At 43.2% G+C, this 27,103-nt stretch overlaps 1 protein-coding gene across 1 annotated transcript in view; it reads right to left on the bottom strand.

Moving 5' to 3' along the window:
- The window catches only part of WARS2 (tryptophanyl tRNA synthetase 2, mitochondrial), a 60,668-nt gene that overhangs the window by 9,574 nt on the left and 23,991 nt on the right, over nt 1-27,103 (bottom strand). Inside the window, exon 3 of the mRNA XM_084835261.1 lies at nt 161-241. Coding sequence (XP_084691387.1) covers nt 161-241 — 81 coding nt within the window. The remainder of the gene's footprint in view (nt 1-160; nt 242-27,103) is intronic.

The raw sequence follows: 27,103 nt of genomic DNA, 5'->3' as shown, positions 1-27,103 counted from the left end.
TCCCACAATCCCATCTAGCTCTCTCTACCCTTTGCTTGGCACAAGTTACTCATGCTCCAATTATGAATGATTTGTACTGAATAGAGGGGGAGGGCTAGATGGAGATATAAGAGAGACCTCCTTGGCCAGTTTAGCTATGACGTACTCACTGGAACCTTACCTTCCACTGTGGAAAGTGTTGCAGACGTGGCATGCTTGTAAAACACCCCAGGATCCAGCTGAGTTCTGTATGTTCAGGCACCTGAAATAAATAACATATGAAGTTATGTGTAGTGTGTTTTTACGTAAATACAGCATTAGTAGAGAGCCCCACTTCCAAACAAGGCAAAAATACCTGAAGCTACCACACATGAATACATGAAGCTACCTTAGAGTCCTAGTTTGGCTGTCAGGAACATGCTATGGGCTCCCTGCTTTGTGGTAATCATAGCTTGCCTGATTCAGATATTGCAACCAATTACAGTTACTGCAAACTAGAAAGTGGAGGGAATCAGCATGCACAAGAAGAGGTGCACAAATTCGTAAGTCCACATGTTCTCCACAACCAAGCCATGATTTGTCCATGGCATCTAAATCAATCCATTGGTCTATCTAGCCCAGACGTCTACTCAGACTAACAGCAGCTCTCCAAGGTCTTTCCCAACCATACCCATGAGCCTTTTTAAGTGGAAGTGCCAGGGATTGAATCTGAGACTTACTGCACTCAAAGCACATGCTCTACATTGAGCGATGGGCCTGTCCCCAAAGTAGTGTAGGCCATTTGCAATAGAGAAGCATTTCAAATTCCATACTACAGTTTGTCTTATTTTTTCCTAGACTGTCTTGCTATTCTGGCCCATGGTGACAATGATACATCCTCACACTTTTCTTAACCTTCCAGGCAACACTTTGAAGTGTCCAAATGTAGCACCAATTGTTGAAGCACACACATGGTGACAACAAAGCAAGTTTCAGACATGACAGAAGTGAAGACAGGCTTGGGGAGATAAAAGAGCCAGGGCAGTTCTACAGCTTAGAAGCAAGACAAGGATCTTAGCCAGGGCAAAGGCAACATGTTCACAAGAATCAAGGCAAGATTCAAGAATCAAGGATCACACACATGCTTCTCCTGTTGGTGCTCTGAATAGTCCCAAGGACTCATGAAATGATCTATGCATGACTAGACAGTTAGATGTCTAACTAGCCTTTCAATGCACATGTTGTATTATTTTGAGGCCAGCCCTGTGTTCCAAATCTTTAAACCCAGGAAATCCTCCAAACAGTGGAAAGTGAGACACAGGGACATGACATACACATTCCTGTACTGTAAAGTCAGTTCTTCATTTCCCCCCAATCATTGTCTGTCTCATTATTGTCAAAGTGCCTCCTTCCCCTTCCCCTAAGGGAAAGGCAAAGTTTTCTGTTTCAAAAGCAACTGTGAAATTGCATTCTAGTCTACCAAACTAACTAGGATGTTGATCTCAAATGCAAGATTCAAATCTAGTTGGAACAACTGCATCGTTCTCTCTCTCCGAACACACACCTCCTAATATTTGATCATGCTGCCTAGAACCACTACTCAAGAGATAATCTCCACCAAAAAGAATGCTAACATCATGCTTTGTACAAGCACTGTACACCACTTGCTGACAGCTGGTCCACGTGAAAGATACAACTCAAACTGCAGCAGTTTATTACTAAGTTCTACAAAATGTGAAGTAGGGCTGTGCACGGAACCCCCGATTTGCTTTGGAAGCCAATTCAGATCTTCTGAATCTGCCCCGATTCGCACCCAATCCAACTTGCTTCAGATTTGGATCTGAATCGAGATTCAGATATCCAAATTATTTGGATTTTACATTTTCCCATTGACTTGCATTGGAAAACAGAAATGACCATAACCTTTTCAGTTTTTACGATAAATACATGAAATTTGGGGACCTGGCAGCCCCACTGGAGGTGAATGAACCTGCCAAATTTCAGAGAGTTTGACTGGGTCATTTTTGTGCTAGTCTCAGGTAAAATTTGATTTATTCAAGGAAATCTCTCAAAGCAAAGAGCTATAACTCTTCAGTGCTTCTACAGAAGGGCATGAAATCTGGGCACCTGGCAGCCCCAGTGGAGCCAAACTTCAGACAGTTTGGTCCAGGAGTTTTTGTGCTACACATGCATAAAATTTCCTTTTCTCAGAAACAAAAACAAAAGATAAAAAAACTGCCAGCCACACAGGGGATTACATTCTAATCAGAAGGTGTTTAAGGTGGCAATTAGGAGGTCACTATCACTACTCTCTGGTGTAGGCTTTTTTAAAATGCAAAAGTACTTTCCTTTTGTCTTTCTTGAATCTGCCACTGACCTGAGGCTCTCATTAAGGAAAGAAAGAAAAGTTAAACATCTCTTTGGCTGCAAATTGCAATACACATTACCTGGAAAAGTCACACTGACTGAATTCAGTGGGACTTATTTATTAATTGCACTGCTGTGATTGCACTGCTAAGATGAAGCAAACATTAAAAAGATACATATAGCCTAGCCTGATCATATTCTTCTTATGGTCATTTGACGTACACAAGGGGAAACAAGCAACAGGCAGTGTCTTGGAAAATCAGCAAAAGTGATGATGCTTCATATTATGTGTATTGTGTAGTGCAGTATATACTGGACTTTGTATTAGTGTACTGCTTTCGCCACACACAGTTTGCTTGTGCACAGTAATGTGTATGGTGCACTCACACAGCATGCACACACACGACCAAAAGAAAAGCAGATACAGAAAGAAAAAACTACCTACAAGCTATGGGGTGAGGGGAAGGGAAATAACACAAAAGCCTAACAGATGAGAAATGCCTCAAAGAATGAGGTATTCTTCGTTTTTTTATAAGAATAGAGAGAGCTGACTCCAGCAAAAGAGATCGTTACTTTGTTGTGGTGCTGGAGCTTGAGCACCTCAATGACGCCATGAGCTAAACCGTGAAGGGACACCCAAGATGGGAAGGTCATGGCAGAGAGGTCAGACTAAATACGATCCCTGGGGAAGGCAATGGCAACCTACCCCAGTATTCTTGCCGTGAAAACTAAATGGATCAGTACAACCAGAGATATGTCGGTATACCAGCGGATGATGGGACTCCCATGTTGGAAGATGGTCAAAATGCTACTGGGGAAGAACAGAGGGTAAGTTCAACTAGCCCCAGATGTGATGACGCAGCTAGCTCAAAGCCGAAAGGACGGCTAGCGGCCGACGGTGCTGGTGGTGAACGACGAATCCGATGTTCTAAAGATCAACACACCATAGGAACCTGGAATGTAAGATCTATGAGCCAGGGCAAATTGGATGTGGTTGTTGAGGAGATGTCAAGATTAAATATAGACATTTTGGGTGTCAGTGAACTGAAATGGATTGGAATGGGCCACTTCACATCAGATGAGCACCAGATCTACTACTGTGCACAAGAGGACCACAGAAGAAATGGAGTAGCCTTCATAATTAATAATAAAGTGGCTACGTGCTAGGCTTGATAAATCCAAGGCTGGAGTTAAAATTGCTGGAAGAAACATTAACAGTCTCAGATATGCAGATGATACCACTTTGATGGCTGAAAGCGAGGAGGAGCTGAGGAACCCTATGACGAAGGTGAAAGAAGAAAGTGCAAAAGCTGGGTTGCGGTTAAACCTCAAAAAAACTAAGATTATGGCAACCAGCTTGATTGATAACTGGCAAATAGAGGGAGAAAACGTGGAGGCAGTGACAGACTTTGTCTTTCTAGGCACAAAGATTACTGCAGATGCTGACTGCAGCCAGGAAATCAGAAGGTGTTTACTTCTTGGGAGGACAGCAATGACAAATCTTGATAAAATAGTTAAGAGCAGAGACATCACACTGAAAACAAAGGTCCGCATAGTTAAAGCAATGGTATTCCCCATAGTAACCTATGGCTGCGAGAGCTGTACCATAAGGAAGGCTGAGTGAAGGAAGATAGATGCTCTTGAACTGCGGTGCTGGAGGAAAATTCTGAGAGTGCCTTGGACTGCAAGAAGATCAAACCAGTCCATACTCCAGGAAATAAAGCCAGACTGCTCACTTGAGGGAAGGATATGAAAGGCAAAACTGAAGTACTTTGGCCGCATCATGAGAAGACAGGATACCCGGGAGAAGATGCTGATGCTAGGGAAAGTGGAAGGCAAAAGGAAGAGGGGGCGACCAAGGGCAAGATGGATGGATGATATTCTGGAGGTGACGGACTTGACCTTGGGGGAGCTGGGGGTGGCGACGGCTGACAGGAAGCTCTGGCGTGGGCTGATCCATGAAGTCATGAAGAGTTGGAAGCGACCGAACAAATAAACAACAACAACAGAGAGCTGAAAAATGGGAAGGGAAGGAATAGTAATTGAGAAGGGCAAGGAGCCAAAAAACAAGCAGTACAATGCAAGGAAACAAACTTTTGGGTTAAAAGTTCAGCCCAATTAGCATCTAAAAGTTCAGCACCAATTAGCATGTCACTTGCCAAGGCTCAGTTCCCCCCACCCAACTCCCCCTCCCTTGTCTAGCAAGTTGTTACATTTGCTCAGACAGGCTATCTGGGCTTCAGAATTGTCAGAAGCAATCCAAAGCACTTTGGATCCCTCCAAGCTGCTTCGGACCCGCTTTGGATTCAGACCAAAGCAATCTGAACCACCCCAATCTGCTTTGGAATTCGGGATTTGGATCCCGAAGCAGTGCACAGGCCTAACATGGAGTAATTGGTAGAGGCCAATTGAAGAGATGCTTCACATTCATTAAGGAGCAGCATTAGTGCTGGATACTGGCCATTCCAGACAGTGGAAGGCAGTGGAGTGAACGTACATTGGCCTCAGGGGTGCACACTCATCCCAACACTTGCTGCATCTGTTCACAGATTCCTCAGAGGGTTTTTTCAAAAGCGTCAAATACCTGTAAAACTTGTTTGACCACAACAATAGTGGGACAAAGTAAAAGTGGTTTTATTATGAAACCAAGGCCTACAACAGCAAGAAGAGAAGAGTAGTAGTGGTGGGAGACTCCTTGCTGCGTGGGATCGAAATCCAAGAAGATCCGTGGACTCGGCAAGTATGTTGTCTCCCGGGAGAACGGATAAGAGACATGACTGAAGGGTTGCCTGAACTCATAAAGCCCACTGACAGGTATCCCTTTCTTCTCATCCATGTGGGAACAAATGATACCAAGCAGAGCTACAAAGAAGTCACGTCAGACTTTGAAGCTTTGGGAAGGAAACTCAAGAACTTTGGGGCCCAGATAGTTTTCTCATCCATCCTTCCAGTAGTTAGAAGAGAGATAGAAAGGGACAGAAAAACACTCCGGGTGAATGACTGGCTATGAAGGTGGTGTCGACGAGAGAGATTTGGATTCTAGGACCACGGGCTATACTTCCTGGAAGATGGACTGCTGGCAAGGAATGGGTTGCACCTCACAAAGACTGGGAAGAATGTGTTTGGCCACAGCATGAAGAACTTTATCAGAAGGGCTTAAAATTAAATCGTAGGGGGAAGGGAGACGTAAAGTTGGGGGTAACAATGGATGAAGGCTCATGCACCGCAATGGAGAGAACAGCTCTAATAGCGCCCAATAATAGTCTTCAGAAACATGTAGGAAGAAAGCCAGACCATGAAGCACATGGTCTTAGAAGTCTATATATTGATGCCCAGACTATGGGAAACAAACAGAACGAACTTGAACTCTTAATACAGGAGGGAAATTATGACTTGATTGATGTAACTGAAACTTGGTGGGATGACCCTCATGACTGGAATACAGCAATTGAAGGATATAACTTGTTCAAAAAGAACAAGAGGAAAAGAAAGGGAGGTGGAGTTGCACTATATGTTAAAAAATACATATCTCTGCACAGAAATACAGGAGGATGAACTTGGTAACCTCATCGAGAGCATCTGGGTTAAAATAAATGGAGCAAAGAATTAAAGGAACATGGTGGTCGGAGTCTACTACCGCCCACCCAATCAAGGAGAAGACGAGGATGAAACTTTTGAAAAGCAGATCGCCAATGTTTCAAGGAAGCATGATGTAGTAGTGACGGGGGACTTCAATTTCCCCGATATTTGTTGGGAGACAAATTCTGCAAAACATGGCCCCTCCAAGAAATTCCTGACTTGTGTTGCTGATAAATTCCTCCTGCAGAAAGTGGAGGAAGGAACTAGAGGATCGGCTATCCTTGACTTGATCTTAACCAACAGAGATGACTTAGTGGATAAAGTAGCAGTTACAGGAACTCTGGGGAAAAGCGACCATGTTATACTTGAGTTCTTGGTTCTAAGGGAAGCAAAGGTCGAGTGTAGCCAAACGCGTACCCTGGATTTTAGGAAAGGCAATTTTAATAAACTCAAAACAATGGTAAGTAAAGTCCCATGGCAAGCGACTCTAACGAGAAAAGGGGTCCAAGATGGGTGGGAGTTTTTAAAAAAGGAATTTCTAAAGGCACAATTACAAACCATTCCAACAAGAAAAAAAGGTTGAAGACAACAGAAGAAGCCAATGTGGCTTCACAAAAAGCTTAGAGATGACCTGAAAATAAAAAAGCACACATATAGGAAGTAGAGAGAACGCCAAGCAACAAAGGAAGAGTACAGGCAGGTAGCACAGAATTCCAGGGATGGCGTCAGGAAGGCTAAAGCTGAGAACGAGCTGAGGTTAGCGAAGGATCCTAAAAGCAACAAAAAGGCTTTCTTCAGATACATGCATACTAAAAGACAGAGGAAAGAAATGGTGATTCAGCTATTCAATAAGGATGGCAAAATGATAACAGGTGGCAAGAAAAGGCAGAAGTGCTCAGTTCCTACTTTGGCTCAGTCTTCTCCCCAAAGAGGGTCTATGACCCCCCTGGCAAAGGTGAAGTGCAGGCTGAAGGGGCAGAATTGCAGCTTGAGACTGACAGGCATATTGTCAAGGAATACCTACTTACTTTAAATGAGTTCAAATCTCCAGAGCCAGATGAACTGCATCCTACAGTAATAAAGGAACTGGCAGAGGAACTCTCAGAACCACTGTCTATTATCTTTGAGAAATCATGGCGCACAGGTGAAGTGCCAGATGACTGGAGGAGGGCTAATGACGTCCCTATAATCAAAAAGGGTAAAAAGGAGGAACCTGGGTACTACAGTCCAGTCAGTCTGACAACAATCCCTGGGAAAATTCTGGAGCAGATGATACAGCAATCCATCTGGAAGCACCTTGAAAACAATGCAGTGATTAGTCGAAGCCAACATGGATTTGTCAAGAACAAATCCTGCCAGACGAATCTGATCTCATGTTTTGATCAGGTAACCTCCCTTGTGGACTGCGGAAATGCTGTGGACATAATATACCTTGACTTCAGCAAAGCTTTCGACGAAGTGCCCCATGATATCCTGATGAGCAAACTAGCTCAAAGTGGGCTAGATGAAACAACGATCCGGTGGATCCACTGTTGGCTACAGAATCGGACTCAAAGAGTGCTTATCAATGGGATCCTCTCAAACTGGGAAGAGGTAACAAGGGGGTTTTGCAGGGCTCAGTCCTGGGCCCAGTGCTCTTCAATATCTTTATTAATGACTTGGAGGAGGAGGTGCAGGGAATGCTGATCAGATTTGCAGATGACACAAAATTGGGCAGGATAGCCAATACCCTGGAAGAGAGAAACAAAATTCAAACTGATAGACCGGAGTGCTGGGCAGAAAACAACAGAATGACATTTAATAGGGATAAATGCCAAGTTCTGTACCTAGGAAAAAGAAACCGAATGCACAGTTACAAGATGGGGGATACTTGGCTCAACAACACTACAAGCAAGAAAGATCTTGGAATTGTTGTCGATCACAACCTGAATATGAGCCAACAATGTGATGCAGCTGCAAAAAAGGCAAATAGTATTTTGGGCTGCATTAACAGAAGTATAGCTTCCAAATCCTGGGAAGTACTAGTTCCCCTCTACTCAGCACTGGTTACGCCTCATCTGAAGTACTGTGTTGAGTTCTGGACACCACACTTTAAGAAGGATGCTGACAAGCTGGAGAGGGTTCAGAGGAGGGCAACAAAGATGATCAGGGGACTGGAAACAAAGCCCTATGAAGAGAGACTGAAAGAACTGGGCATGTTTAGCCTTGAGAAGAGAAGACTGAGGGGAGATATGATAGTGCTTTTCAAGTACTTGAAAGGATGTCACAGAGAGGAAGGCCAGGATCTCTTCTCGATCATCCCAGCATGCAGGACATGGAATAATGGGCTCAAGTTAAACGAACCCATATTTTGGCTGAACATCAGGAAAAACTTCCTGACTGTTAGAGCAATACGACAATGGAGCCAATTACCTAGGGAGGCAGTGGACTCTCCCACAATGGAGGCATTCAAGATGAGGCTAGACAGCCATCTGTCAGGGATGCTCTGACTTGGATTCCTGCATTGAGCAGTGGGTTGGACTCAATGGTCTTATAGGCCCCTTCCAACCTTACTGTTTTACGATTCTATTATACCACCTTCAATTCTATTAAAAACCATTGTCCGTCTCCAACATGAAATGCTAAGAAACAGCTGGATGCATCTGTATTTTGGTTGTTTTCAAAGGGGGATATCTAACTTGAAGAGGTTCTATTGTATCTAAAGTACCTCTAGTCTTTTTCTGCACTGTGAAGAAGCCACACTTTCAATCGCCCTACACTTTGGAGTTTTTGCATTACAAAGAAAGGTTGCTTACCTATAACTGAGTGGCCATCTGCGTGTTTACACATATGGGCTCTGTGCCTATGGAACCCCATTCAGGAACCTTCTATAGCTGAGCAATTTTGGCAGGAACCCACCTCCACCATCCCAGTGCACATGCCCAGAGAGCATGGTCCTGCCACTTTCCCTCAGTTCCATGAGACCACCATGATGCCACAAAATCAAAGAGTACCACCAGTTTCGGCACAGAGGAGGGGATGGTGGGTGAGTTGTGTGAATGCAAAGATGACCACTCAAAGAACTACAGTTACAGGTAAACAATCTGTCCTCGTGGTCTCTATGCAACACATAAATGGGCAACTGGCAAGCTAACTTAGTGGTAGCAAGTAGCTGCCTCCAGCAAAGACCGAAGAAAGAACCACCTGACCAAACGAGACAGCAGCTTGTGCACTGGAATTTAATTTTTTTTGTATGCAAATTTTACTGAATTTCAATAATATTAACAAAACAAAACTAAAATAAAATAAAAACTAAAATAAAACACATTCCATCAGGATTACATCTTCTTACCATACAGTTATATTTTAATGGGTATACAGAGTTCACAGGTAATTCTTGTTGGTTCTACTAGATGTTTTAACAGACAGGATTATTCATCTGTTTTCTTCCTTATAAAAGCCATAGGGTTTTATAGTGCGAGGGAATCAAATATTGATGTTCTGTTCCGTTCGTATATGCAAAAAAAGTCAAACCATATCACATGGAATGAATCATATTTGCTTTGACCCCTGGCCACCTTCAACTTGTGTGGTATTTTTTCCATTATGGCAATTTGCCAGACCATAGCATACTAATACTCTAATCCCCGGAAGGTGAATCTGCCCTGGAATTTAATCTATGATGATCATAGAATCATAGAATAGTAGGGTTGGAAGGGGCCTACAAGGCCATCGAGTCCAACCCCCTGCCCAATGCATGAGGGAAGGTAGAGGGTTGCAACCATACAGCAGCATAGTACAGGTCCAGAATTGGAATGCCCTGTCAGAAACAGTGTCAACATAGACAGCTTTTAAATAGAACGTGCCCGTACTTTCATTACTCCTGTAATGAAAGACCTGCAAGCCAAATAACTTGCACCACCCATACAGAGAAGAAATTGGAAGTCCTTTACGCTGTCCCTCATAACAGAAGAGCAGTCTGTAGGATTTCTGAAATCCCTCCGGACAGGACATGTAAAACACAAGAGCTCATCTAACATCAAGGCAGTGGAGAGGCAAATCCAAGGGAGTCGTTGGATTCAAGGAAAAGGTGGTTAGCACAAGATATTGACTGAGGTGGGAAGCAGATACCACCTTGTACAGGAAAGCCATGTCAGGTCATAGCACAACCTTGTCTCAATGAAAAATAAGGTATGCTGTTCCATGTGGAGTTCACAAAGCTCACTGGATTGACAAGCCGAGGTAATGGCTACTAAAACACCATTTTCCAAGTCAGGAGGTGAAGGTCACTGGTCACCAACAGCTCAAAAGGTCTAGACATGAGTGCCTTCAGCACCACGGAGAGGCTCCATGCTGGTGTCGGGCAAGTTATGGAGACTCTTGAGAAAAAGCTTGGCCAAAGACAGTGAGAACCGTGGGATTCTCAATGACAAATACACCTTAATGGAGGAAAAAGCCACGCCCTTCAAATGGAAGGAGGGGAGAAACTGCAACAAGCACCAAAACAGATCAATGCCTACGTTACAGGCATAACTGTCAAAACAGTTCTACAGTTCTACTTAGCCACATATGATTTGTGGGATGAAAGCTTTCTGGTCGCCTCTAGCATTTGATTTACATCTTGTGGTACGGTGGCCAGATCCGCCATGCCATAAGTCAAACCGTGTGTCGATCTGGATGACAAACCCTGACCCAGTCCAATGTGAGCAGATCCAGGACATGGAGCAACAGCAGAAATCCCCTGCAAGACATTCTAAGGAGGAGAGCAAACCATGGCTGGCAGTCACCATGGCATCAGAAAAATGCAGTCCACATGTTCCCAACAAATTGTGACAAGGACCTGTGTGCTCAGAGGGAAAGGTGGAATGATGTGAAGGAGCATTAAAGGAGCACCCCAGCATTAAAGAAATGCATCTCTCAGCAATCCCACATCTGGTTCAGCTCTACTGCAGGGCTTGCGGCACTGGCAGCAGTGCACCCTGGCAAACACGTCCATTCACGGGGGCCTGCTTGTCAAATAGAGGAGAAACGGGAGGGGCAAGTGGAGGTGGTGACTGCTGTAGTCGCTGCCATCCATCCAAGCAGTTTCTGGACACTGGCAGCAGTGGTCTCCTAGTGTGACATGTGCTTGAACATGCAAATGCTAGCACACTGAACATGCAAATGCTAGCACACTGTCAGATGGTAAGCACCCCCACAGTTAGTGTTCGAATCCAAGATGGCCCCAGTGAACTGGATATGTTGGGATGTTGGTGTCAAGTGCAAGCATAATGAGCAGTGCCAGAGCAAGGTGGTGGGTGAGGCACACCAAAACTGGCACCATCAGGAGCCAGTTGTCAAAGTGCAGGTATATCGAGATCACCTGGAGAGGACATGGGCTGTCACAAATAGCATGCAGCTTGTTATTATCCTCGGCAAGGTGTTCAAAAAGAGTGACAACTGTCTCCCACAGAAAAAGGTTGTACCAGGTCATATATAGCTGGTAATTAGCGACCATTAACCTGAGTGTCGCTGAGAACACAGCTTGCGGCCCATAGCATCCAGTTTCCTGCCCTCCTTATCTACTGGAGCTGTATGGACCTTCTGGGACTTTCCTTGGGGAAAGTTGGAGACAGGATGCTGGAACAGAAAACCACACTCTTCCTCCTTCTGTATTTCTTGACAGAATTGGATGAAAATTGCAGCGCTAGCTGTCCCATCTGAGGGGATCAAGCCTGCCAAATTTCAGAATGATAGCTGCAGGAGTTTTAGTGCACAAGCAGCCTTGACATATAGGGGTCTCCAAAAGAGATGCACTTATCCCTCTATGTTCCTTGTGGAGCATTGTTCTGAAAATGATAGACACCCTAGAGGTATCCCCAAGTAAGAAAACTGCAAAGCTTCAGAAGGATAGGTAGAGCGGTTCATGTGGCAGGGGAGTCCTCATTTTTTGGGAGGGGGAGTAATATGTTTCCCCTTCCCTCCCCATATGGTTTTTTCAGCAATCTATATGAAAATGGGATACAGCGCACAGATGTTGCCAGGCAAAACACCTGCCGTGTTTCGGAAGGATAGGTGCACAGGCTAGGGAGTTACCATACTTGAAAACCAGTTTAAGGCTTTTTAAACAGTGAAGCCTGGTGGCATTGGAAGAACATCCATCTCATAGTCCCACCCTTGCCCTCCCCCAAAACACAGAGATTGGAGCACCTGATAAAATGTACTCTAGGAATAAAAGGTGGAGCTATCAGTCACTTAACCTTCCGCACACCATCTCGCACACCATTTTAGAGAAACGAAACTTAAAAGACACTAGATTTGAAGGAAAGTTTCTGCAGCTCCCATGTCACTGACAACGAAGCCTCATTCTGGAGTGGCTTCAGTTTTGCTGGCTTTGGAGGGAAGCCCACTTTGCCTAAGGAAGCAACAGAACCAGAATGAAGTGCTCCAATTCTGCTTAGGCTTTGGGCTTCATCTGAAACTGACACACATCCCTACTGGTCAGCCTTCCCAACAGAATGGTGAGACATATGAACACAACATAAATCAGCATAGCAACAGTAGTAAAAGAGAAGAATTAATTTTACAATTCATGGTTATACCTCACTATCATTCTGGTGCGACAGCATCAGGTTTCACATGAGCAGTTTCAGTGTTAGCCACCAACCAAGTAAACACTGCAGCATTATGGATAATAGACTGGCCTTCCCCACTTGATAAAACATTTGATTTAATAAGGATTTTAATGCGTTGTGTTCTTGGTGGTTTCTTATATTTAATATGAAGCCTCTGAGAACAGAAAACAACAATCCCCAATCAGGCTTGCTGATCTCAAACCCTTGTCCCCAGAGCAAGGTATTATTCAGAATTTAATTCTTCGTAAAAGCACCATGCTGAACTTAAGTCAGTATCTTAAATCACTGCTAAGTTCAAAGTTAAGACATAAAGCTAGGGCAATTTAAACACCAAAAGTAAGAATGTGCAAAATTAACACTCTAAAAATAGCTGGCACTGACTGATGGCAGATGGCAATCACTAGAAAAAGATTATATACACAAATAAACATTTATGATATAACTAACCACTGAAGGAAAACTAAGTGAACAAGAGGAAGTATCCACTACTGATGGGAATAGAGAAAGAAAAAGCTAGAAAAATTTGAAATTGTACACAACACAAAATAGAAACAGTTTAAGAAAATATTGTTGAATACTTGTGAATGGGACTAGAACGAACATGGTTCGAAAGAGGCTTATTTCAGATGATACTACAAATCATGCACTCTTCCCCCTCAAGCATGTATTTGTTGTTGAATTATGGGTTGTTATGTGGAACCCTGCACTATGGTTTAGCTATGGGTGGTTAATAACCCATAGTTAAACCATAGTGTAGGGCTCGCACCTAATGACAACCCAGGACCCATACTTTGTGTTGTTGTTACATGCGAACCAGGTCAATGTCTTTACATTTCTACAACTATTCCAATTAAAACAGCTCTATAATTTAACACTTAAATCACATTAAGTGTGCTTTAATTTTTTTACTCAAATATTTCAGGTCAGATACTTGTGGTGTACTGAGACAAAAAAAATATGGGTAGTTTTTATTGTGGTGTACTGAGACAAAAAAAATATGGGTAGTTTTTAGCTTTGTTGTTTACTAAATACAAATAAAATAAACATGCCAAATTTGTTCACTCTAAGGCATCAGAAAATTTTCCAATGCAAACTGAACGTTTTCTGATGCAAATTACCCTATGAAAAGAAACCTAATTTGCACGGGGTAATTTGCATTGATGAACTTGAGTACACTCCTGGAGAGAGCGGAGGACAGGAAGGCCTGGCGTGCTATGGTCCATGGGGTCACGAAGAGTTGGACACGACTTAACAACTGAACAACAACAATTTGCATTGACTGCTCATATATGAGAACATTTTTCTATGCAATAATTTGCATAGGAACATTTTCTGGAAATATGTCTATTAGATTTTCTGATTCACAGTTTTCCGAAAACCTATGTCACTAGCTTTTATATACAAGTATTTGCCGATATTCAACCAGCAATAGGCAGAAGTTTTTATAGTAGTCAGAAAGATGTCAAACCATACAGTCTTAGGAAAAAGTATTATCTAAGTTGCATTTGTAATGAACAAATAGATATAGGTTCTTTACCAATCACACACATTCTATAGAGTTTTATCCACAATGACAAATAATAGACTAACAGTGCAATCCTATGGATGCCTACTCAGATGTAAGTGCCACTGAGTAATACAGGATTGTGTCCTAAGTCTGAAATGCTACATACACTTACCTTAAAAGATAAATAAATCAGATTTTTAAAATTTAAATTGAATGTTTAAAAATCCTAAATATTTATAAAATACCAGATTTCTCTCAAAATAGCATAGTTATAATTAAGTCTCATCATAAACAAGCTAAACCTACACTTGCAGTCTCATAAAAATGAATTAATGGCTCTGGCAAATTTATACAAGACATGGTGATCCATCCAATTTGGATGGCTTTAAAAGGGGATTAGAAAAATTCATAGAGGATACAGCTATCAACAGCTACTAGTCATGATGGCTATATGCGACTTTCAGTACCAAGGGCAGTATACCTATTCAGAACAGTTGCTGGGGAACCCAAGTGGGAGGGTGCACCTGCACTCATGTCCTACCTGGAGGTTTCCCACAGGCATCTGGTTGGCCAGTGGGTGAACAGAATGCTGGACTTAAATAGGCCTTTGGTTTGATCCAGATGGTTCTTATGTTCTTATACACGCTGGTAGGAAATTCAGTCAAACAGGGACATTTATTTTATTTTCTCATTTCATGTAAACGGCTCTGTCCATTTTTTTCTTGAAAATTCTGGGGGTTTTGTTCGTGTTTCTGCAACTAAAGTCACATTTGCAAAGACACCGGCTGGATAGGATTGTTGCTATTCTGTACGTCTGTGGTGGGGGGGCCAGGCCAAGCAAGGCAGGGAAGTTAGTTCTCACAGAGCACTGGTGTTTAAAAAAAAAAAAATCAGAAAAAACATTTTTTCTTTAAATCAGATTTTTTTTAAAGTAAATTCTAAGTTTCTCTTAAATAATAATTAGGTTAACATTAAATAATCTGGATATAAGCATGTTAGCTGTATAGTTAATTTCTAAACTGAGTCAATGCCACTACCAGATACACTGAGTTAAAGGAGGCTTTTCTGTCCAAATGAAGGACCAATCTGATTAATTCTCAAATATGAATATTTATACTCTACCTAAATATGGGCATTTTATTTTCCCCTGATGAAAATAAACGGAACTAGTGTGCCTAGTTCAAACCTTATTTCAAACTATCAGTCATGAGCATTTCATTTTTGTTTCCTACTTTGTTTTTTTTTAGGGCAAGGCTGGGCCGAAGCAGAAAGGAGCAAGACCGGAAAGAAAAATAAGACAAAATTGTCCTGTATGCATCTGCCTGTATCCCCATATTTAGGCTGCACTCGTAAAACCACCTGAGTGGGAGTAAACCTCATTGAACTCAATGGAACACATTTCTGAGAAGCCATGTAAAAGATTGCATGGTTAACCTCAAACTGTCACGGGGGCTTGTCATAAGAATGTGTTAAAAACAGTTCCTCTATAGGCAAATAAGAAAAGCATGCTAAATATATACAGTGAGACAAAGAGATGCAAAGCCTGCTTGTAACAATGAAACAATGTAAATAATACCGTACTTAGTTGTAAATTAACAAAGTTTAGTGGTCAGATTCTGCGGGAAATATATGAAAAAGTTTCAATGGCAAACTTGATTTAAATCAGCCTTTTTTCTTGCTGATTTAAATTGCTTTGATTTAAATCAATCCATCCTGACTGGGAGGAAGCTCCACTGAACTCAATGGGATTTACTTCTGAGTAGATGTATAGGGTTGCACTGTAAAAGATGCTGCTGGTAGCATACTAGCTAAAACAAACTCTTCACTAGAAACCTGAACCAGGGCAGTGATCTAATATGTAGCAGCTCAAAAACTTTCATGTCTCCTGATGGAAGAGGCTGTTTTCTGTATAGATATTATCTTCCTCTGAAAATGTTTCCTGCAGCTTAGCTAAAAATACTTGGAAGAACATCAACATTACAAATACCACTATTTATTGTTTCCCATAGGAAGCTAGCTATGTCCATTAGCTGATCACATTTCCCCAAAGATGTGATCATCCAATATGTTGCACTGCCCTACTGGTCTCCAGAGCTCTCACTGGGCACCAATTCAATATTTGTTGTTCATATTGAGAAGTCAGATTCTGTTTCTCCTATTCAAGAAAGTCTCTTTCCTACAACCACTTCATTCAGTTATTCCAAAAATTCTCAGTTTTAATCTGTCAAATTTTGGCTCGGCCAGCCTCCTGATAGAATTCTGTGTTTCCCTTCCCACCTATCTCCAACCACTACTATTGAATGAAATTAGCATTACACTGGACAGGCTTGCACAATCAATTCAAGCCACCTTGGCTTGCAGAACGTGCCGGGCACGGAAAGGCATCCATTCCGTAACCCAACCCTCGCTCGTAAGTTCTTGTGCCATCTGAATCTAGTGAGGTTGGGTTGTTGGCATGATTAACAAACCATCCATAAACCTAGAACAGCCCAAGGGTTCTGGGTGGTTTGTTAACCACACCAGCAACCCACCCTCGCCGGGTTCAGACAACACAAGAACCTATGAGCAGGGGTTGGGTTGCAGAATGGGGCGCCCACATGCTGCAAGCCATCACGCAAACCCAGCCACTGTTTCTTGATGACTCATGGTGACTGTCCAGGACAGATAAGCAAAATCTCTTTTCGCACAGGTGTAACATTTCTTGATTAATATCTTTATTGTAATTTTAGATTCAGAGCTTAGAGATGTTTTGTTGTGTTATACGTATTTGCTTTACTTGTTTTCTTTCTTTATTGTTTGTCTATTGTTATCCATCTGGGGTGCTTTTTCTACAGAAATAGAGATACATTTTTAAAATCAGTAAAATATAATATACTGAATCTTGAATGAATTTCACATGTATGTCCCAACCTTCCTCCAAGGTGCTCAGGAAGCATTACATGGGTTTTCCCATTTTATCCTCTCAACAAATCTGACCACTGAGCTTCATGACCAAGGGGAGGTTCTAAATCCAGATTCAAGTCCAACATTCTGTCCACTACACTATACACCCCATAGACAGACAGGGTGCAGACATAGTTAAATAGAAGGTCTTGTTAGGAGCTGTCATCTTCCAGCTGTGGTCTTTCTTTACCAAGCTGATTGCTTGCTAATAGTCAGGGATGATAGTTGATACTGACCAACAGGAGCAAAGCAAAAACAAAAACCACCCTAATATTGTCCAGAGGGAGTTTGCAAGGTGACACCCTTCAGCTGGAAGGTAAAACTGAGTAACAAATTTGTGCCAGTTTTGCCATTTGAATCTGGACACACAGAGAGAACTTTTCTAGAGTTAGCTAAAACTGGCATGCAACCATAGCTAAAACAGTGGTGCTCTGGAAATCAGATGCAAGATCTGTCATTTTGCTGCCTATTTTTAGGAGTCTTAGCTCCGAAAGTGTTCTGCTTACGCATTTGTAAAACAGACATTCTAAAATATCCGAAACATTAGCTATAAAGGAGGGCTGGTGGCAAAGACTGGCAAGGTGAAGCTATTGCTGATGGGTTTGGGGCTCAGAAGGGCCCACCGCCAATTCGTCAAGGCTGCAGCTTTTTCAGAGACCTTTCCATGCTGAGCTGCAGCTTTGAAACGAAAGCAATTGCTGCGACTGCTGCTGCTGCATCCACGCTCATTCTTTCAACTTTCAGGACCAGGTCCCAGCCACAGCTCAAGCCTCCATCTGTGCACAGTAAAGCAAAAGATTACCCCGCGCACACCACGCGCTTCGGGAAGAGATATGGCTAGGCGGCGGCAGCAGCAGCAGGAGCTCACCTACTAGCTCATGGAGCTGCCAAATGAACTTTTAAGGTGGAGGTGGGCGGAGGATAGAGGCTGTGCCAGCAGCTGAGTTGCTTGGCTCTGCCCAAGCACGGCAGCAAGCTGGGTATTTGTAGCTGCTGTGTGTGCCTGCCACCCACCCACTGAGCTGTGTTGCCAGCAGGACCTGCAGGAGGAGCCAAGGTGCTGGCTGATGAGCTGCCCACTGCTGTGACTCAGCACAAATGAGGCGGCTGCTCCTGCGCCCCACACCAGTTAGTCATCCAGCCACTGCTTGCATCTTGTGCATGAGGAAGAACAGAGATGCTGCAGGCCGGTCCACCTGGCCAGTGAGCAGCCCGAGCGAGGAGGCTGCCCCATGAGGTAGCACAGAGTGTGAAAGCTGCCCCCAGCCCCCTCTCATCAAGCTGTGTGTGTCCAAATGAGGAAGCAAGAAGAAGGCATGAGGAGGAGGGGGGCACTAAGCACAGCTAGCTAGGCTGCAAGCAGATTAAATGATGCATTTTTTAAAAAAAAACAGTTTTCCAACACTTTTTGCCCATGGCAAAAAGTAGTTAATTATTAATAGTAATAAAATGATTACAATAATTTAATTATTTTAAAACTCTTACAGTGCAATCCTATACATGCCTACTCAGAAAATATGCCCACTGACGTCAATGGGACTTACTCTCAGGTAAGTGTGTACAGGATGCAGCCTTACTGTATGGCAGCATTTATGAGTAGCTGCAAATGGCTATAAATGGCTGCAAAATACTCAGAAGTAAACCCCACTGAATTCAATATACTTATTCCCAGCTAGGAGGATATAGGCTTGCAGCCTAAAACTACCAACAAGAAATAAAAGTGAACCTAGACAAAACCAATGACATACTTCTAAACCCCCACCCAATACCCTCTTTTTTTGGATGAACCTCTTAGCAAGGTGATTTTTATGTTGTTTTTAGCAACAGCTCTGAAGCTGTTGCTGACAATTCCAGTGTCAGTTGCATCAGTTGAAAGGAACTTCAGCAAAATGAAACTCATTAAAAACTACTTCAGATCACAAATAACTCAAGAACGACTAAATTCCTTAGCAGTCTTGTCAACTGAATCACAAGAAGAGGAACGTGTAGAGTTCGATTCTGTGATTCAACTTTTTGCTGCTAGAAAAGTAAGCCAGAAAGTGTTTTAGTTTCATTCCATATTAATTCTCTGGAATTCCTGGAATACTGCAGGGATGGGTGCGTTATATATTAGTCTAATATGCTGGTCTTTCAGGTTCCATAAGTCACATCAACGTTTTGTTGCAATACACAGCAATGAGAATGCATTTCTAACTGCAAAAAGGGATAACATTTAAGTTGTTTAGTTTAGATGCATGCATTTTTTGTTTATCCCTCCCTACCTTATATATTGTTCACAAAAAAAGTTAAAAAGGTAACCAGTGACGTTCAAAAGTTTCTATTGTTTTTTCTTTGACAATAAGGACTTGCTACATTGGCCAAGGCTTTAGTTTAAAAGGAGGGGTGTGATATGAAGAGGAACGGAAGGGGCCCACAAAAACTTGGAGCCAGACCTGCCTTTAAGGACTGGATCTACTCCAGTTCCTGTAAAGGCTGCTGAATTAACGTCCAATAAACTGGGTGATATAAGATACACACACACTTATTTTGGCAGTGTTATCAGACAGTTTAGCTTATCTATATATTCTCTCAGTAAATAACTCTTTTTGGTCAGGTTGGGTTAGAAATTCTCTATTTAGTAGAGTGTGTGTATTCCATAGAATCATAGAATCATAGAATAGTAGGGTTGGAAGGGGCCTACAAGGCCATCGAGTCCAACCCCCTGCTCAGTGCAGGAATCCAAGTCAGAGCATCCCTGACAGATGGCTGTCCAGCCTTGTCTTGAACGCCTACAGTGTGGGAGAGCCCACCACCTCCTTAGGTAAGTGGTTCCATTGTCGTATTGCTCTAACAGTCAGGAGGTTTTTCCTGATGTTTGGCCAGAATCTGGCTTCCCGTAACTTCAGCGCATTATTCCGTGTCCTGCACTCTGGGATGATCAAGAAGAGATCCTGGCCTTCCTCTCTGGGACAACCTTTCAAGTACTTGAAGAGTGCTATCATACCTCCCCTCAGTCTTCTCTTCTCAAGGCTAAACATGCCCAGTTCTTTCAGTCTCTCTTCATAGGGCTTTGTTTCCAGTCCCCTGATCACCTTTGTTGCCCTCCTCTGAAACCTCTCCAGTTGGTCTGCATCCTTCTTAAAGTGTGGTGCCCAGAACTGGACACAGTACTCCAGATGATGCCTAACCAGTGCTGAGTAGAGGGGAACTAGTATTTCCCGGGATTTGGAAGCTATGCTTCTATGAATGCAGCCCAAAAGAGCATTGGCCTTTTTTGCAGCCACATCACATTGTTGGCTCATATTCAGCTTGTGATCGACAACAATTCCAAGATCCTTCTCACTTGTAGTGTTGTTGAGCCACGTATCCCCCATCTAGTAACTGTGCATTTGGTTTCTTTTTCCTAGGTGCAGAACTTGGCATTTATCTCTATTAAATTTCATTCTGTTGTTTTCTGCCCAGTGCTCCAGTCTATCCGGATCACTTTGAATTTTGTTTCTGTCTTCCAAAGTATTAGCTATCCCGCCCAATTTTGTGTCATCTGCAAATCTGATCAGCATTCCCTGCACCTCCTCCTCCAAGTCATTAATAAAGATATTGAAGAGCACTGGGCCCAGGACTGAGCCCTGCAATACCCCCTTGTTACCTCTTCCCAGTTTGAGAGGATCCCATTGATAAGCACTCTTTGAGTCCGATTCTGTAGCCAACTGTGGATCCACCAGATCGCTGTTTCGTCTAGCCCACTTTGAGCTAGTTTACTCATCAGGATATCATGGGGCACTTTGTCGAAAGCTTTGCTGAAGTCGAGGTATATGATGTCTACAGCATTCCCACGGTCCACAAGGGAGGTGACTATCAAAACATGAGATCAGATTCGTCTGGCAGGATTTGTTCTTGACAAATCCATGTTGGCTTTGAGTAATCACTGTATTGTTTTCAAGGTGCTTACAGATGGGTTGCTTTATCAATTGCTCCAGAACTTTCCCAGGGATTGATGTCAGACTGACTCATCTGTAGTTCCCAGGTTCCTCCTTTTTACCCTTTTTGGAGATAGGGACAACATTAGCCCTCCTAATGCTTCCATAGAAGTTCTTTCTTCCCCTCTCTTATGAGGCAGCAAATATTGATCTGGAATCAAATGCTGCAAAGGCTTCGCTTCTGGTGTATTGTAACCATCCTCTCGTATGTGCTGTTTTGGTTTGTTAGGGAATTTTTTTAGCTATTTTAACCATTTTTTTATTTTTTTGCTGAAGTTGTAAAACCCCACGAAGGACTAAAAGCTTCCTAGAAATTCAATAAATAAAAACAAACAAGCACAGACTTGCACAAATTTTCCAATGTGATATTTTTTGTGTGTGTTCAATAGTTTCTCCTTATTTATTCCCTTTTAATTTCCTTTTACACTTCTTCGTTCATATACTACCCATTCAGAAACATAGGCTGGGTTCACATGTCACCCATGGTGGCTTATAAACTACACACAGTAGTTTATTTCCAATAGCCTACTGAGAGACTATCGGAAAAATAAGCTACTGTGCGCAGCTTATTCCCCACCCACTTATTCCCCTCAGTCCTCTAGCCCACATCCCAAAGGAGCTGGCAGCAGACCTGCCTTGTTTGCCACCAAGTCCCCTTTCCTGGCTCTGATCACAATCAAGGTCAGGTCCCTTTTTAAAAATGTTCCTAGTCCCGTTTTTGCACAAATCAGGACCAGGAACATTGCCACACTTCTCCATAATTTTTCCCATGTCCGCAAATGGGACTTCCCATTTGCACACATGGGGAAAATTGTTAATTTTTTTCCTTCGGTTTCTTCGTCCTGCGCAGGTTCGCACCAGCGGAAAACTGATCGATACCGGCTCCCCCCCGCTTGCATCCCTGAATGTTGCCCAAACATACAGGGGTGCAGACAGGGACAACTGGTATCCAGACCCTGTTGCAATCATTGCCTCCGCGTCGGTTTTGACAGCTGTCAAAAATGACAGCTCCCAGGAGTATGCTGGAGACAACCAACGCTACAGGAAGCTGTGAAAGCGCTCCTTTTCTTTAATGGAAATGAGCATGCCAGGCACAGGGAGGGGTGGGTGCGTGGAGGTGCCTGCACCCTCTTCCACTCCTCCCCATGCCTGGCACCCTCACACCCATTTCTTCTGAGGAAGCAACAATTTTTGTGTGCCTTTGTTCCATTATCCATTGCATAGCAGTCCAGTATCCATTCGTTTCCCACTGGTGTGCACCTGCACAAGACTGGGACACCAAAGGGAAAAAACCATTTTCCCCATGTGTGCAAATGGGAAGCCTCATTTGCAGACATGGGAAAACTTACGGGGAAGTGTGGGCGAGGTTTCCAGCGCAAAAACAGGACCAGGAACATACCAATAATGGGGACCCAACCCCAATTGGAGCCGGGAAGGGGGGGCTTTGGCACGATCGCAAATGGCAATCGCAGTCCCACTGGGCAAGAGCGGCAGGGATTTCTGACGCTCTTGCCAAGAGGCTCGCTGGCCTGCCCTTTACCTATGATGGGCTGGCAGACAAGTCAACCCACTGTGTGTAAAATAACTCACTTTGCAGACCATGTGTTCCCAGGGTGGCTTATTTTGGGTAAACAAGCCACCATGGGTGACAAAAACACCACGCAGACGCCATGCTACACCTACTAGGGCAAATAAACCATCATGGGTTAATGTGTCATCCAAGCATCCAAATCTAGTCACATACACAGTCTAACAACTTATAAACGCTATAACAGTGCTACCTACTTACTTATCTGATTCACTTCTTTCCATTAACATTACCCATTGGAATAATCTCATAGAACTCCTCATAAAACTTCAAGATACTGAAGCTAGAGAGGGGGGTTTCCAAAACTGCAGCATACATTTACTTCAGGTTTTCTCTTTTGCAGACTCTGTGTGTGTGTGTGTAAAATTGCCAAATTCTGTACTTTAAATTCTCACCTCATTCATCTATGGAAGGAAAGGATGTCAATAAAGCATGCCAGAGCTTCATCGCCAACCATTATTTTCTATTATCCAAAAAATCCAATTTTTACTGATTTATGCTGTTTTATTGTACTGCTTCTTTTATTATGAGAAGGTTCCACGCTTAAAGGCAGCCTAAAAATGTTAAATAAATAAAATACCACCATAATACTACTATAACAATGAGATAATTTCTAGAGTAATTGGACAGAACTGGAAAGCAATGTTTAAAACTTAATTTTACTTAGGGGGTGGGGCTTGTAAACAACTGGAATTTGGACTCATTAAGTGGGATTTACTTCCAGTGATGTAGGTTTTCTGGCAACTTTGAACTAGAAAATATTCCTATGCAAATTAGGCCAATTTTCAGTTTGCATCAGAAAAAAATCCATTTGGATCAGAAAATCACTTGTGAGTGATCTAATTTAGCATGTTTACTACATTCAAGTAAAATAAAGAACAACCCCCCCCCCCAATGTACCCCGTGTAATTTTTTTTGTCCCGATACATCTGTATTTCATCTGAAATATTTGAGGGGGGAAATTAAAGCACACTTAATATGACTGAAATGCTATATTATGTAGATATTTTTATTGGAATACCTGTAAAAAATTTAAAAGTAACAGCATGTACTTCCCTTAAGTTATTTAAATTTAGAAAAGAAACAAAGGTACTGAAAACTGTTGACATACTAATTCAACCATTCCCAACCTGGTGCCCTCTAGATATGTTGGACTACAACTCCCAGCATCCTTCTATCAGCATGAGGAATTTGGAGAGTGGTGTCACCAATATGTGGATGCCACCCAGATCTGTCTCTACATTTCACCTGAATCAAGAGAGCCTGTACAAGTTCTGGAGCAGTGCCTCAAGACAGTGGTGGACTGGATGAAGGCCAATAAACTGAAACTGAATTCTGATAAGATGGGAGGCTCTGTGGGTAGACGGTTTCTGGGCCCGGGAATTAGGCAAAAGGCCCATTCTGACTGAGATAGCACTCCCCTGATGGAACAGGTACATAGATTTGGAGTATTCCTTGATTCAAAGCTATTGCTGGAGGCCCACATAACCTGTGGTGAGGAGTGCTTTTGCCAGCTTTGGCAATTCATGAACCAGGATAATCTGGTGACTGTAGTCCACACTCTGAGAACATCCCAAATGACTACTGCAATGCTCTCTACATAAGGCTTCCCCTGAACATGGTCTGGAAGCTGCAGCTGATGCACAATGCTACTGCCTGTGTGCTGACAGGGACAGTGGGATGTGAGCATATCACACATAGAATCATAGAATAGTAGGGTTGGAAGGGGCCTACAAGGCCATCGAGTCCAACCCCCTGCTCAATGCAGGAATCCAAGTCAGAGCATCCCTGACAAATGGCTGTCCAGCCTCGTCTTGAAGGCCTCCAGTGTGGGAGAGCCCACCACCTCCCCAGGTAATTGGTTCCATTGCCGTATTGCTCTGACACTCAGGAAGTTTTTCCTGATGTTCAGTCGGAATCTGGCTTCCTGTAACTTGAGCCCATTATTCCGTGTCCTGCACTCTGGGATGATCAAGAAGAGATCCTGGCCTTCTTCTTTGTGACAACCTTTCAAGTACTTGAAGAGTGCTATCATATCTCCCCTCAGTCTTCTCTTCTCAAGGCTAAACATGCCCAGTTCTTTCAGTCTCTCTTCATAGGGCTTTGTTTCCAGTCCCCTGATCATCTTTGTTGCCCTCCTTTGAACCCTCTCCAGCTTGTCTGCATCCTTCTTAAAGTGTGGTGCCCAGAACTGGACACAGTACTCCAGATGAGGCCTAACCAGTGCTGAGTAGAGGGGAACTAGTACTTCCCGGGATTTGGAAGCGATGCTTCTATGAATGCAGCCCAAAATAGCATTTGCCTTTTTTGCAGCCACATCACACTGTTGGCTCATATTCAGCTTGTGATCGACGACAATTCCAAGATCCTTCTCGCTCGTAGTGTGGTTGAGCCACGTATCCCCCATCTTGTAACTGTGCATTTGGTTTCTTTTTCCTAGGTGCAGAACTTGGCATTTATCCCTATTAAATGCCATTCTGTTGTTTTCTGCCCAGCACTCCAGTCTATCCAGATCACTTTGAATTTTGTTTCTGTCTTCCAAAGTATTAGCTATCCCTCCCAATTTTGTGTCATCTGCAAATTTGATCAGCATTCCCTGCACCTCCTCCTCCAAGTCATTAATAAAAATGTTGAAGAGCACTGGGCCCAGGACTGAGCCCTGCGGTACCCCACTCGTTACCTCTCCCCAGCTTGAGAAGGTCCCATTGATAAGCACTCTTTGAGTCCGATTCTGTAGCCAACTGTGGATCCACATGATCGTTGTTTCATCTAGCCCACTTCGAGCTAGTTTGCTCATCAGGATATCATGGGGCACTTTGTCGAAAGCTTTGCTGAAGTCGAGGTATATGATGTCTACAGCATTCCCACGGTCTACAAGGGAGGTTACTTGATCAAAAAATGAGATCAGATTTGTCTGGCAGGACTTGTTTTTGACAAATCCATGTTGGCTTCGAGTAATCACGGCATTGTTGTCAAGGTGCTTCCAGATGGATTGCTTTATGATCTGCTCCAGAATTTTCCCAGGGATTGATGTCAGACTGACTGGTCTGTAGTTCCCAGGTTCCTCCTTTTTACCCTTTTTGAAGATAGGGACAACGTTAGCCCTCCTCCAGTCATCTGGCACTTCCCCTGTCCTCCATGATTTCTCAAAGAGAATAGACAGCGGTTCTGAGAGTTCTTCTGCCAGTTCCTTTATGACTCTAGGATGCAGTTCATCTGGCCCTGGAGATTTGAACTCATTCAAAGTAATGAGGTGTTCCTTGACCATATGCCTGTCGATCTCAAGCTGCAATCCTGCCCCTTCAGCCTGTACTTCGCCTTTGCCAGGGGGGTCATAGACCCTCTTTTGGGAGAAGACTGAGCCAAAGTAGGAATTGAGCACCTCTGCCTTCTCTTTGTCCTCTGTTATCATTTTGCCATCCTTATTTAATAGCTGAACAACCATTTCTTTCCTCTGCCTTTTACTATGCACGTAGCTGAAGAAAGCCTTTTTGTTGTTTTTAGCATCCCTCGCTAACCTCACCTCGTTCTCCGCTTTAGCCTTCCTGACGCCATCCCTGCAATTCTGTGCTACCTGCCTGTACTCTTCCTTTGTTACTTGGCCTTCTTTCCACTTCCTATATGTGTCCTTTTTTGTTTTCAGGTCATCCCTAAGCTTTTTGTGAAGCCACATTGGCTTCTTCTGTTGTCTTCCACCTTTTCTTCTTGTTGGAATTGTTTGTGATTGTGCATTGAGAATTTCCTTTTTTAAAAGTTCCCACCCATCTTGGACTCCTTTTCTCGCTAGCATTGCTTGCCATGGGACCTTACTGATCATTGTTCTGAGTTTATTAAAATCAGCTTTCCTAAAATCCAGGGTACGCGTTTGAGTACACTCGGCTTTTGCTTCCCTTAGAACCAAAAACTCAAGCACAACATGGTCGCTTTCCCCCAGAGTTCCTGTAACTGCTACTTTATCCACTAAGTCATCTCTGTTGGTTAGGATCAAGTCAAGGATAGCCGATCCTCTAGTTCCTTCCTCTACTTTCTGTAGGAGGAAGTTATCCGCCACACAAGTCAGGAATTTCCTGGAGGGGCCATGTTTTGCAGAATTTGTCTCCCAACAAATATCGGGGAAATTGAAGTCCCCCATTACTACTACATCATGCTTCCTTAAAACATTGGCTATTTGCTTTTCAAAAGTTTCATCCTTGTCTTCTCCTTGATTGGGTGGCCGGTAGTAGACTCCGACCACCAGGTTCCTTTTATTCTTTGCTCCATTTATTTCAACCCAGATGCTCTCGATGGGGCTACCAAGCTCCTCCTCCTGTCTTTCTGTGCAGAGATATGTATTTTTCACATACAGTGCAACCCCGCCTCCCTTTCTGTTCCTCCTGTTCTTTTTGAACAAGTTATATCCTTCAACTGCTGTATTCCAGTCATGAGAGTCATCCCACCAAGTCTCAGTTATACCTATCAAGTCATAATTTCCCTCCTGTATTAAGAGTTCAAGTTCGTTCTGTTTGTTTCCCATACTCTGGGCATTAGTATATAGACATCGAAGACCATGTGCTTCATAGTCTGGCTTTCTTCCTACCTGTGTCTGAAGACTATTATTGGACGCTATCAGAGC

The sequence above is a fragment of the Heloderma suspectum genome, chromosome 2 (assembly GCF_057233095.1).
Source record: "Heloderma suspectum isolate Gila_16-S chromosome 2, 16-S_ref, whole genome shotgun sequence".
In the NCBI taxonomy this organism is placed as follows: Eukaryota; Metazoa; Chordata; class Lepidosauria; order Squamata; family Helodermatidae; genus Heloderma; species Heloderma suspectum.
The sequence above is the reverse complement of the archived record's forward strand: the minus strand, read 5'-3'. Positions and strand labels throughout refer to the sequence as shown.